The sequence below is a fragment of the Podarcis liolepis genome (genome assembly GCF_965112155.1).
Source record: "Podarcis liolepis genome assembly, chromosome: 18".
NCBI lineage: Eukaryota > Metazoa > Chordata > Lepidosauria > Squamata > Lacertidae > Podarcis > Podarcis liolepis.
This window is the reverse complement of record NC_139572.1, coordinates 6,126,564-6,140,112: the sequence shown is the minus strand read 5'-3', so window position 1 is coordinate 6,140,112 and position 13,549 is coordinate 6,126,564. Positions and strand designations below refer to the sequence as shown.

Genomic DNA, 13,549 nt, shown 5'->3' with positions numbered 1-13,549 from the left:
GCGGTTCCCTCACTGCGAGAAGCCAAGTTACAGGGAACCAGGAAGAGGGCCTTCTCGGTGGTGGCACCCTCCCTGTGGAACGCCCTCCCACCAGATGTCAAAGAGAAAAACAACTACCAGAACTTTTAGAAGACATCTGAAGGCAGCCCTGTTTAGGGAAGCTTTTAATGTATTGCAGTATTTTAATAGTTTTTTGGAAGCCGCCCAGAGTGGCTGGGGAAACCCAGCCAGATGGGGGCGGGGTATAGATAAATTATTATTATTACTATTTAGGCTGTCTGAATTGTGCATTGCTTTGTAACAATTTGTTGGGTTTCTGGACCGTAATAAAGATTGATTGATTGATTGATTGATTGATTGACTGATTGACTGATTGATTTTTTCCCCTCCAGGTGCGGAAAAGACATTGTGGGTGAACGGAAACTTCTGGGCATGGAATTGGACAAGGCCACGGGGTCCCTGCTCTTGGCCTTCCCGCCCTGCGTGGTTCGTGCCCCCGTGGCCCGGTGTCAGCAGCATTCTGGTTGCATAAAGTGAGTTTTCCTTTCCTGTTCCCATGTGCTGGGGGTTTTAACGCAGCCTCCCCCCCCCCCGCCCTGACAATGGGTTGGGACAGAGGAGGAGAGTCGATTCATTTTGCATCGAAAGGCAGGCACCTTAACACCAGTAAAGTTGGCGAAAATGTATAGGATGAGGGATAAAAGATGTTGGAAATGCAAGGAGGCCGACAGGGATTTTTATCACATGTGGTGGACTTGTGATAAAGTTAAGAACTTTGGGGAGCTGATCTATAATGAACTTAAGAAAATACAGCGGTACCTCGGGTTACATACACTTCAGGTTACATACGCTTCAGGTTACAGACTCCGCTAACCCACTTGGACTACTGCAATGCGCTCTACGTGGAGCTACCTTTGAAGGTGACCCAGAAACTGCAACTAATCCAGAATGAGAGTGGCCGCCGAGACCCTATAACACTGGTCTTGAAAGACCTACATTGGCTCCCAGGACATTTCCGAGCACAATTCAAAGTGTTGGTGCTGACCTTGAAAGCCCTAAATGGCCTCGGCCCAGTAGACCTGAAGGAGCATCTCCACTCCCATCATCCATCCCGGACACGGAAGTCCAGCGCCGAGGGCCTTCTGGCGGTTCCCTCGCTGCGAGAAGTGAGATTGCAAGGGAACCAGGGAGAGGGCCTTCTCAGTGGTGGCGCCTGCCCTTTGGAACATCCTCTCATCAAATGTGCTTTTAATTCTCTTGGGAGCCACCAAGAGTGGCTGGGGAAACCCAGCCAGATGGGTGAGGTATAAATAATAAATTATTGTTGTTGTTAGTGATTTTAGGATTCCTGGTTTTTTACGTCCTCATGGTTCTCTAGCAATTTCTGTGTGTTTTTACTGACCACCACTCCCCAAAAAAAACCGTCTTCCTTTCTGCCCTTCAGAAACTGCCTGGGGAGCCGTGATCCATACTGTGGCTGGACGCCAGAAGGCTCCTGTATTTTCCTGGAACAGAGCACAAGGTAATATCTGGTGGCAAATGCCCCTCAATGATGATGATGATGATGATGGGGGGGCGGATGATGATTAGGATTACGCTTCTCCTTCTACAGAAGCTTCTACACCCGCCCCACAGAGGCTATAAAAGTATGGGTGCATGTCAAAAGGGAGCGTGTCTGTGGGTGGAGGGTTTCCTTTTCGGTGGGGTGTGTGTCCCCTGCTCTGGGGCAAGGCTCAGCCAGGGTGTAGGACAGCATGGGGTTCGGGGGGCTGCCCCACAGCACATAGGCTGTTCTCTGGGACCCGCTTTGCTCTGAAGTTGCTCCAGGATTCTCCCACTCTGACCAGAGCAGAGGACAGTTGGGTCATCCAGGATCTTGGTAAGAGGAGTCTACCGTATTTTTTGCTCTATACGACTCACTTTTTCCCTCCTAAAAAGCAAGGGGAAATGTGTGCGCGTCTTATGGGGCGAATGCAGGCTGCGCAGCTATCCCAGAAGCCAGAACAGCAAGAGGGATTGCTGCTTTCACTGCACATCGATCCCTCTTGCTGTTCTGGCTTCTGAGATTCAAAATATTTTTTTTCTTGTTTCCCTCCTCCGAAAACGAGGTGCGTCTTGTGGTCTGGTGCGTCTTATAGAGCGAAAAATACAGTAAACATGTTTAAGAATGTTTAGGGGTACAGTCATACCTCATGTTGCGTTTGCTTCAGGTTGCGTGTTTTCAGGTTGCGTCCTGCGGCGACCAGGAAGTACCGGAAAGGGTTACCTCCAGGTTTTGCCGCTCGTGCATGCGCAGATTCGCAAAATGACGTCACACGCTTCACAGAAGCGGCAAATCGTGACCCACAAACGCGCAGACGCGGGTTGCATTCTGCTCATGTTGCGAACAGGCCCCCGGAACGGATCCCGTTCGCAACCAGAGGTACCACTGTACTCTCATTTTGACTCAAGAAAATCACCATTTTATAGTTCCAACCGAGGAAAATAAATACAGTAAATGGACAAAAGTACAAAGATTCACAGGGACACGGGTGGTGCTGTGGGTTAAACCACAGAGCCTAGAGCTTGCTGATCAGAAGGTCGGCGGTTCGAATCCCTGCGACGGGGTGAGCTCCCGTTGCTCGGTCCCTGCTCCTGCCAACCTAGCAGTTCGAAAGCACGTCAAAGTGCAAGTAGATAAATAGGTACTGCTCTGGCGGGAAGTTAAACGGCGTTTCCATGCGCTGCTCTGGTTCGCCAGAAGCGGCTTAGTCATGCTGGCCACATGACCCGGAAGTTGTACGCCGGCTCCCTCGGCCAATAAAGCAAGATGAGCGCCGCAACCCCAGAGTCGGCCACGACTGGACCTAATGGTCAGGGGTCCCTTTACCCTTTAGTTTTACAAAGATTCATCAAATGTTTAGGGGGGGGTGTACCCCTGTGTACCCCCCAGAAAAATCAATGGTGAAATGTATAAATTTGAAAAGTATAAATTAAAATTTAAAAAACAACATAACAACAGAAGTTGAACCCTTCAGAGGTCCTGCATGGAACAGACTCACTTAATAGAAGCCACCATTTATCTTTATCTAACTCTGTGCTTCCCTCTCTTCACCTTTCGTCTGGCTACAGGGTCGCGTTCGAGCAGGACATCATCGGAGGCAAGACCTCTCACCTTGGCGACTGTGAAGGTGTGTGCCTGTCCATCTTTCCTGGCTCTGGGGTTGAGGGCGGCCGGGCAAGTCCGCTGCTCGGATCCTGCCACAAACTCACCACGGCCGCACAAACTCCCACACCACACACTGAAAGTGCATAGCTTTCCCCCAAACAATGCTGGGAGCTTTTAGAGCGCTGGCATTGTAGGCCTGCAGGGGTTAAATGACGGGATTCTTGGAAGCGCTTTGAATCCATGATGCAGATGTGACCCAGACAGCCCTGGCCCCTGTTTGCCCAGATGAGGCCATTAGGGGCCATATGTATTAAGCAGAATGGATGGGCTGTATGGGGAGGGCCAATACTGCTGGTGGGGGACACATTGTGCTCCTTCTGGGGATGCGGGTGAAGCTGTGGTCTAAACCACTGAGCCTCTTGGGCTTGCTGGTCGGAAGGTCAGCGGTTCGAATCCCCACGAGAGAGCGAGCCTCCATTGCTCTGTCCCAGCTCCTGCCAACCTAGCAGCTCGAAAGCACACCAGTGCAAGTAGATCAATAGGCATAGCTGTGGCGGGAAGGTAAATGTCGTTTCCATGTGCTCTAGTTTCTGTCACGGTGTCCCATTGCACCAGAAGAGGTTTAGTCCTGCTGGCCACATGACCTGGAAAGCAGTCAGTGGACAAATGCCGGCTCTCTCGGCCCAAACGCGAGATCGCCGGAACACCACAGTTGCCTTTGACTGGACTTAACTGTCCAGGGCTCCTTTACCTTAACTTTTACCTAGTTTGTCCACCAATGGTTCTCCCCTCCCCCCCCCACCGTCGCCACTGCCCCTGCACTCAGCTCTCACCTGTGGCTCTTAGTAGCTGTCAGCATGTGACAGTAGCCACACCCTCACGTTCGAGAACTAAGCTGTTCAAAAACCAAGGTACGACTGTACACAGATCTCCACGGGAAGGGCGGCTGCCCACTCTAACCCCGACTTCCGACTTCCGCAGAAGACAGGAAGTTCCTCCCTCTCGCTGCCTCCCTTGTTCTCTGATATGTTCAGACCTCCAAGTCTGGGGAGAGAGGGGTCCCCCATACTCTTGATTGACGTCTCTCCAAGCTGTCCCCTCCCTTCTGGTTCTCCTGTCATTATCTCGTAGTTGGGTAACTCCTCTCTAATCTGTTTGGCTTCTGTGTCTGAGGCTGCCCCTCTCTCTGCTTCTGAAAACGGTGGAGGTGAGGGGGAAGCAAATATTCCCCTTCCTCTTCTGAGATAATCTGATCCCCCAATCTTCAGATCCAGACTATTCCCTGACACCGCCCCCCTATTATGTCATTCCAACCCTGCAACTCTATGATAACAGATCCGGCACATCCACACTCACGGTCAACCCACCAGCTAACGCTGTCCCTCCCTCCCGCAGGCTTGTTGACGGAGAGCTTTGTGGACGAGCCGGACGGCCTGGTCTCGGTGAACCTGCTGGTGATCTCCTCCGTGGCGGCCTTCGTCATCGGCGCCGTGATATCGGGCTTCAGCGTGTGCTGGTTCATCGGGCACCGCGACCGCAAGGAGCTGGCCCGGCGCAAGGACAAGGAGAACATCCTGTCTCACAGCGAGTCGGTGGTGAGCGTCAGCCGGCTGGGCGAGCGCCGCTCCCGGGGCGGCCCCGGCGGGCAGCCCGAGAACCTGTTGGCCCCGCTGATGCAGAACGGGTGGCCCAAGGGGCTGGTGAAGGTCAGCCAACACGACCTGGATTCCGGGGTGCTCCCCACCCCGGAGCAGACCCCCCTGCAGCAGAAGCGCTGCCCCAAGCCCTGCACCTGGGAGTACAGCCACAATCTCATCAACGCCTCCTTGCGCAGCGGAGACCCGCCCTCCTCGGTCATCCTCCTCCACGCCGGCCACACTGCCATGCCCTCGCACCACCTCGGCTCGGGCCGCGTGATTCCCATCTCCTGCCACTCCATGCTGATGGACCAAGAGCTGGAGAACGAGGCCGGCGACCTCTCACTGGACATGCGGTACTTGCCGGTCAGTGCCGGAGAGGGGGCGCGGGTGGCCCAGCAGCAGCAACAACAACAACACCAGCACCAAGCGCCGCCCACGCACCGGCCGAGCGGGACTCGGAGCTCCTACGGCGGAGAGTTGCCCATCACGCCGCACGGCAGCCCCGAGCGGCGGCGGGTGGTATCGGCCCCCGGCGGGGAGACGGGGGACCCCGCCCCGTGGAACCCCGAGAAGCTGAACTCGAATAGTAACAATGTGGCCAGCAGGGCGAGCGCGCAACTCAAGCGCACCCACACTTTCAACAGCGGGGAAGGGCAGGCCGCCTATGCCCGGGCGGCGCGGGGACCCACGTTGGGGGCCCAGCACACCCTGACGGACTTCAGCCACCTCCTGAAATACAGCGGCGTGGAGCGGACTGCCTCCTCCGTCAAATAGGGGGACCGGCCCAGGGGGCGTGGCTTGGCTCGGCGGCCTCCCTCCTTCGAAAAGGGGCGGGGTTTCACAGCACGGAGGAAGGGCGGATCAGGAAAAGGACAACGCAAGACCCTGGGTCCCACCTGAGGAGGGGGGAGGAGAAGGACCTGTGCTCCCCCCAACCTCCCAGGCGTACGGATTATTGGGGAGAGGGGGGGCACTCGGGAGTTGCTGCTTGAGGCAAAAAAAAAAAACAAGCAGGGAGGGTGACCTCTTCTGTGTGTGCGTGCGTGTGCGTGATTTGGGGTTTATTTCATCCGGGTGCTTCCTCACTGGACTCTTCCTCCCGCGACGCTCCGCCTCCTTTCCGAGAGGCGGGGCATGGGGCGGCCTCGGGGGTGGCTCCGTCCCTTCCTCACAAAGGTGCTGCGGAAATAAGGGGGGGGCAGGATTTTGAATGATGGAAATAAATAATAACCAACGGCGGTCGCCAGGGAAATTTCAAAGGTCAGGGACGGGTGGGGTGGGGGATCTCCCTATCCGTTGCCCCCCGTTTCTTCCCGAGTGGTTGAAGGTGGTGCCAGACTATGAAAGGCGTTTAAAAAAGCAAAACGGGGGGCTGGCATTCCTTCCTTCGTTTCCATCTGATTTCCTCTACCTGTTTGGTGAGGTTCTGGTGTGTTACACGCTTGCACATAGACAAAACACGAATCCTTGCTCGTGCCAGGCAGGAATGGTTCGGGAGCGGCTGTTCGTCGACTCTGGCACAGCAAGGATTGCCTTTTTGCCTCTCGAGAAATTTCTCAGAAGGAGAGGACAGTAAAGACTTTCTACATGCACTGGGAAAGCAAATCCCAGCATTGCCGGGTGGGGGGGTCAACAAGATGGCACCTCGGGGTCCCTTCCACTGCGATTCTAACGGTGCTAGTGGCTGCGGTGGAAAGCAGTGCAACTTCAGGGTGTCAAACCTGCCCCCTCTTTTTCATGGTTCTCGGTGCTGCAGGGTCTTGGGCCATTTTGACGCCTGCTCAAATTAAGCCCTGGTTTAAATAATCCTGAAGATTGTGATTGGGGGACGGGGGGCAAAGATGGCTGGGGATGAACCTGTGCGGACAGCCTCAGTTCAAGAGTCAGGACAATATTCACAGGGTCCATAACTGGTTTGATTTGTAGTGTCAGCGCTAATCCCTCACCGTTCTAAGTCTGGCCTGCCTCAGCGTAGATCGTGGCATTTAACGCCATATCGGTCGGCAAGGTTTATCTCGCCTGGGCCGGTTTACTCCAGCAGAGATCCCTCCATGGGCCGGATCCCACGATTCCCAGCGTTTGCGTCTGTGCAGATGCGATTTCCGGCGTCTGTGTCTGCGCAGATGCGATTTCCGGCACCGCGGAAGCGAGTCCCTGTACCGCGCTGTGCCAGTTTAGCGCAGCACGCGGGGACTCGCTGAGCAGGCAGCTCGGTTTGGGGGCAACTCGTGGGCCAGTTAAACAACCCCCGTGGGCCGCTTTTGGCCCATGGGCCTTAAGTTGCTGACCCCTGTCTTAAGGAAATGCTGTGTCATGGGGAACATCCACAAAAACTCTTCTGTGATTTGAAAATGGATCGGGGTCTGAAGAGGGTGGTTTAACTCTGCCCTTCTCTAGAGTGTGTGGATCGCACCTACAGCCCACCTATATGCGAAGCCCCCCCCCCGATAATCAATTGCAGATGAACCAAGTCCGACGAGGCGATCTCCGCTATGTTTACACAATCTAGGGAAGCGGTTTCCCCAAAATAAGCGCTCACCTTTCTCCTGTCAGTCCCTCAACGTGGGCGCAGCTGTTGTCGGGGCAGAAGGAAATTTGGGAAAGGGGCTCATTCTGAGATGCAACAGGCGACATTCCTTTTGAGGGCACGCAACTCTGCTAAGCCTTTTTGGCACCGGGAGCCACGGAATAATCCAACGCAGGCGTGTGTGTCGAGATGGGCGCGCACAAGTCGTGTGAAAGCTGTTTGGAAGGAGGTGGGGACTTGTGCAGAGACAGAGAGGGCTCACAGGTTGGGTGGTTTTTAAGCCACAATATCTGTTAGTTAATTTGTTTATTTCTTGGGATATGCCTGGGAGCAATTGGGGGAAATCCCCAGTCTAGGGTCCAAGGGGTCAGCAAACTTTTTCAGTAGGGGGCTGGTCCACTGTCCCTCAGACCTTGTGGGGTGCTGGCCTATATTTTGAAAAGAACAAATTCCTATGCCCCACAAATAACCCAGAGATGCATTTTAAAGAAAAGGACGCATTCTACTCATGTAAAAACACGCTGATTCTCAGATCATCCGTGAGCCGGATTGGGAAGGCGATTGGGCCAGATCCGGCCCCCGGGCCTTAGTTTGCCTACCCATGGGACTCCAAAGAAATGGCTAAGCAGAGCTGTCTTCTTGACTGCAAAATTTAGGCTGTTGGGTTGCAACTCTAGGGTAGGGAGGTCAGCTGAGCATCCTTTTCGTTTCCCATTCCTCCCCCCACTCTTAAAAAACCCCAGATGCAGACATGCCAGAGATCCTAAATAGGGAACTCGCTGTTTGCAATTGATGCCCTGATTTGGCAAAGACAGAACCCATTTTCCATCCTTGGGTTGGCAACAGCATCTCCCACGGTCCCAGGCAGAGGGACCAGGCCTGCCCGCCTGCCAAGCCAGTGTGGTCCCAACTGGGAGACGGACCCTCCCAGGAAAACCCAGCCAGCCTTTTCCCCTTACGGGAAACGCAGAACGTGTCCGAGATTCGAACCCAGGACCAGCCAGCCGAACAGGTTTGCTCATTGTCGTATTTCAAGCTCTTACGCTGAAATGACTCGACTGCATCTGTGGACTTCCAAGGGTGTTATTAACATTACAAACATAGCGTTCTCCCCTCCCCCCCGTCCAAAGCTTGGTTTGGTTGCCCCTCTTGAAACATATTTTGTTTTTTATCTGGCTGATAGCTCAACGTTTTCTCCCAACGAACTACGGCAGCTGCCTGAAGCATCTGTGTGTCTAGAGACCTCCAGACGCTTGAGGTTGTGGACGAGCAAAAAGGGGAATAGGTTGCTTTCTGCAACCCCGCAGGGCTCCTTTCAAATTCACCATCCACTGCTACCATTCCACATACAGGCAAAGCAATTTATTTTTTCCCTGGGACAGCTTTAGAAGAGGGGAGTTGACCACTCAACCACAAACAGGAATCCTTAGGCAGATGCTCCAACAAAGGACACCAACGATGTCTACCCTGGACCCCAGGCCGCCATTTTGCTATCAACAATGTTGTTGTTGTTTAGTCGTGTCCGACTCTTCATGACCCCCTGGACCAGAGCACGCCAGGCCCTCCTGTCTTCCACTGCCTCCCGCAGTTTGGTCAAACTCATGTTGATAGCGTCAAGAACACTGTCCAACCATCTCGTCCTCTGTCGTCCCCTTCTCCTTGTGCCCTCCATCTTTCCCAACATCAGGGTCTTTTCCAGGGAGTCTTCTCTTCTCATGAGGTGGCCAAAGTATTGGAGCCTCAGCTTCAGGATCCGTCCTTCCGGTGAGCACTCAGGGCTGATTTCCTTCAGAATGGAGAGGTTTGATCTTCTTGCAGTCCATGGGACTCTCAAGAGTCTCCTCCAGCACCAGAATTCAAAAGCATCCATTATTTGGCGATCAGCCTTCTTGATGGTCCAGCTCTCACTTCTATACATCAAGAAGGCTATCAACAATAGACCACTACAGAAACAGCATGACCTCTCCATTTTCAGGCTGGCAGCCATTTCCCCCACCCAGAAACTGTGTTTCCAAGCTTTGTTGTGTGGCAGCGGGAGGAAGGCAGGGAGTACTATAAAAACATGGACACTTCCGAATTTTCGTGGTGACGGCGTTTCGTTTCCCTCCCTCACAACAGCCTGAAAGTTCAGCCATCTTCTGCGGCATATCGTTGCATATCATCCAACAAAGCAAAATTCAGGACACCCGTCTTCTCGCTTTTTATCATGAGAATGGCGGCCTTTTGGGGACGCCGTGATCTTGTGCGATTTCACACCCCAATTCCCCCCCAGTCCCTCCAAAGCATTTTTTCAGGTGCAGGGCCTAAAAACATATGTTTGGGGGTACCATGCGAGATCGCGGCTCCAGAAAACACACCCTTTTAGGAGATCATGGCACTAAAAAATGGCCGCACTCACAAGAAAAAACAGGATGTCTCGTTTTTTCCGGGACACTTGCAGGATATGTTGGTGGCAGGAGGAATCATGGCCATATGAACTCACTGGTACCCCCAAGCTTGACACCCTATGTCTCCCCCAAACCTTACAGGGGGCACAATTGTAGGGGGAGGGTCTCAAAGAACAAAGCTTTGGTAAGAGAGCTTCTCTTTCCCTTAACTCCTCTTCCCCAGTTCACACACACTTCCAGTCTTCCCTTCCCAGTTTTCTCCCCCCAACGCAAGTCAGGGTGTGACCGCTTGTGGGCCCCCCCCCACAACAAAACTGGGAACTGTAGTTTAGAATTCCCAGCACACTTAACAAGCTACAGGTCCCAGGTATATTTGGGGAAAGTGGCGTGATTGAAACGAATGGTGCAGATGGGACCTAAACGAGCAACTTAGTTTCTTACTCAGCGTAGACCCGCTGGAATTTATGGGCCTCCGTTACCCCTTCGTTTCAGTGGGTCGGCTCTGAATATGACTAACAATGGATGCGACCCCCAAGTTGGGGGCGGGGAGGAGGCTCCATTCTAATGTTAGTTTCCTTCCTTCCTTCGTTCTCACACCATTTTCGAAGTCGCCTCCCTCCCTTCTGCCGCAAGCAAGGGCTCTTTCAGCTGATTAGCAGGTAGAAGTTCAACAGGAAAAGCTGCCCCTCGTGGATTTCTGCCACACCCCACATTTGCTGCAAACCCCCCCCCCCAGTTCAGTGCCTTTGCAAGTAGCTAAAGGAAATGTGGGGAGGGGAAAGTATTGGAGAGAAAGAGTTGTAAGCATCATTGTAGATTTCCTTGGTCTGCCTTTTTCAGGACTTGCAGGCGGAAATCCAACAGGTGCGGTTTTTGGCTCGCGGGAGGACAAGCAACACCTTGATGGGCTTGTCTGTCATTTGCAAACACCTGCAGAGGGAGAAAATGATCTGCCTGAAACAGCCCTCAAAATTTCCGAAGGAGAAAAGGCGAGGGTTTCTTCCTGATCTCACAGAAGGAACTCAAGGTAGAGAGTTAGCACAAAGTCATTCCCACTGGGGGGGGGCGCCTCCTGGTCCTGGCCCCCGCTCCCGTGTGTGATACAAGGAATAACGATTCCGGCCTACCTTACAAGACTGTTGTAACGGAGGCATGATTGGCAGGAAGCACTTTGACATTTCAAAACAGAGAAGTGGTTTTGTTATTGAGTCTTGGGTTGACAAGGCATGTTTGCATGAACTGCCTTTGAACCGGTTCCGCTCCTGGGAACTGCGAAAGTCTGTAGGAGTCGGTGCAGCACCGACAAACTGAAATCTCCATAATTTGGGGGGGGGGGCGGCCCGAGGGAATTTGTCCGGTTGGAAAACAGCTTAAAATCCGTACTGGAATCCTGATATTGCAGGGCAGGCGGCCTGTCGGTGTGGCCACTGAGTCGAGCCCATTCTGAAATCTCTGCGATGGGAGTCCTTGGCCAAACATTTTGAATTTGCTCCACATTCGGAGGCAGCGCATCTTCGAAGCAGGGGAGGCTGGCCTGGGGGGGGGGCAAATCCTTGGCCCATCCACCACTTGCCCCCTACATATCAGCTGCCAACCTTCCCCTGAGCCCCAGTGTTTCTCCTTGCAGAACTCAGAAGGATGGGGGCAAACGCAGAGTTGAGTCTTTTGCAGTGGCCCTTAGCGCTGGCTCCCCACACGGCAGGTCTCCCCGGCGCCAGTCCCGTGGGGCACCGAACGCCCCTGCCCTGGGGGCAGAACCCACAGCCAGGACGTGTGGATTGTGTGCCCCTTGTGGGTCTCCGAGACACACTGCGGGAAATGTTTTGGTCTAGCCAGACAACTTTGGTCTGATCCTGCCCTGCGGGTGCAGGGAGAATCTTGTGCTCCCTCTTTTATTACGTCGAAGTTTGGGGTGCGTTCCTGATTCCATGTTATTCCTGCTCCGAGGGTCGGGAGGCTCCTGAAGCTGTAGATTTGGAGAGGCTGTTGGGGTAGCAGAAGGAGTCTGCCGCTAGGTTTGGAAAGCAGAGATGGGTGGGGGGACTCCGCTGTGTCAGGGGAACTGCAGAACGGTTGGTTCCCACCCACTCCATGGGGCAAAGACTCCCCCCCAGAGAAAGAAAGAGAAGCACACTGTAAATAGGGCGTGGGTAGCATGTGCGTAACAAGGGGGCTAGTCTGACGCAAGTTCTCTCGTGACCTTTGCCCCCCACCCCGGTGATTTTTCATCTTTTAACTATGTGCAGCTCCCGCATGCAACAGCAGTACAAACTCCTCTGTATCGCTCTGGAGAAAACAAAGATGATCTCCCTTCCAATAAACCTTTGTTTACAACGGCTCTCGGCTCTCTGTCCGTCCTTTTCCCCTTTTCTGAAAGGCTGTGCGTTGAATGTGTTAGGGAAAAATCTAGGTGTGAGGCTGCTCCATCCCCCAGCTGGTCGGGCAGGTCCCTGCGGAATAAAGGAAGGATTCCAGCCAACCGGAGCAAACAGCTGTAGACCAAAGTTTATTGCGCAATAGGTTCAAAGAGCAAATTTTGAACCCCGAGGATGGGGTAACAAAGACTTTTAAAACTTTTCCACCTGTTATGTACTGAGTTAAATAGGATCCAAACTGCAGCAGTCTGATTGGTCCTAGAACAATAGGATCCAAATTGCAGCAGTCTGATTGGTCCTAGAACAATAGGATTCAGAATGCAGCAGTCTGATTGGTCCTAGAACAATAGGATTCAGAATGCAGCAGTCTGATTGGTCCTAGAACAATAGGATTCAGAATGCAGCAGTCTGATTGGTCCTAGAACAATGCAGCAGTATGATTGGTTGGCAGGAACCACCCAATCATGCTCTAGATATAAGTGAATCCACAACCTGATTGGCTTACAGTAGAATTCCAGAATTAGCCAATCATGTGCAGCCCATTGTGTAAATAATGTATATAAAGCAGATACTTTGAGGGGACATTCACTCATTCCTCCTCACCACTATGAGCTGAGTAAAGAGCATGAAATCACTTTGCGACTCTGAGTATATTTCACCACCACATCCCAGAATACAGTTCGAAGGGGAGGGGTTAACCTTGGCAAACATGTCCAGACAAGTCCTTGGTACAATATTAGCATAAGCAGACATGGCAGGGCAAGACTCAGGTAGAAGATTAGCATAGACAAATATGTCTTAAGTACCCACCACCCAAAAGTACAATAGAAGTTCCTTTGCATGTCTGGAGCCTGAGGCGAGTCAGGTGATGAGATTTGGCTACCCTTGGCTAACAATGAGCCCAGAAATTGTCACCTCTGGGAACTTCCTGGAGTCCATTTTCAAGGGGGGAAAAGCTTTGGAATGGAGGAAACTGGGAAAGGAGATGATTTTATATTATTTTTAAAGATAGGTAACTTCCCTGAGCTGTCAAGTTGAAAGGCTACATTCAGGCATAATATTTGTAATATTTAACTTTAAGGATGTGCCCCCCCCCCGCCGTAATTTCCGTAACGTTTGAATGAACTTTATTACGGTCACAGACCAGGATAAAAAACAAACAAACATATAAATAAAATAGCAGTTAGGGTTTTGGGGTTTTTTTAACTGATACATGTTGGAGCAAATAAGGACAAAGAAACAAGCATAAGAATAAAATACAAGATTAAATACAAGAATAAAATACAAGAATAAAATACAAGATTATCTGAATAAAATACAAGATTAAACACAGATAATGGATGGATAAAAACAGATGGATGGATTAAAACAGATAAAAACTAAAAACAAATAAAAACATGCAGTTAAAACAACTGTAAAAGCGTAAGAACTAAAAGACTCGCAGTTAAAACAACTACAGATAGGTAGCCGTG

The 13,549-nt window shown here is 52.2% G+C and overlaps 1 protein-coding gene across 6 annotated transcripts in view; it reads left to right on the top strand.

The window, feature by feature from the left end:
• Positions 1-12,040, top strand: part of SEMA6B (semaphorin 6B) — a 163,247-nt gene extending 151,207 nt beyond the window's left edge. For 5 of the 6 annotated variants that reach the window (XM_083483702.1, XM_083483703.1, XM_083483704.1 and 2 more), the window contains 4 exons: positions 393-533; positions 1,445-1,522; positions 3,112-3,170; positions 4,544-12,040. In XM_083483702.1, coding sequence (XP_083339828.1) covers positions 393-533; positions 1,445-1,522; positions 3,112-3,170; positions 4,544-5,562 — 1,297 coding nt within the window. In that variant the 3' untranslated portion in view covers positions 5,563-12,040. The remainder of the gene's footprint in view (positions 1-392; positions 534-1,444; positions 1,523-3,111; positions 3,171-4,543) is intronic. The other variant, XR_014520983.1, reaches the window with a different exon arrangement.
• Positions 12,041-13,549: the final 1,509 nt, after the last annotated feature.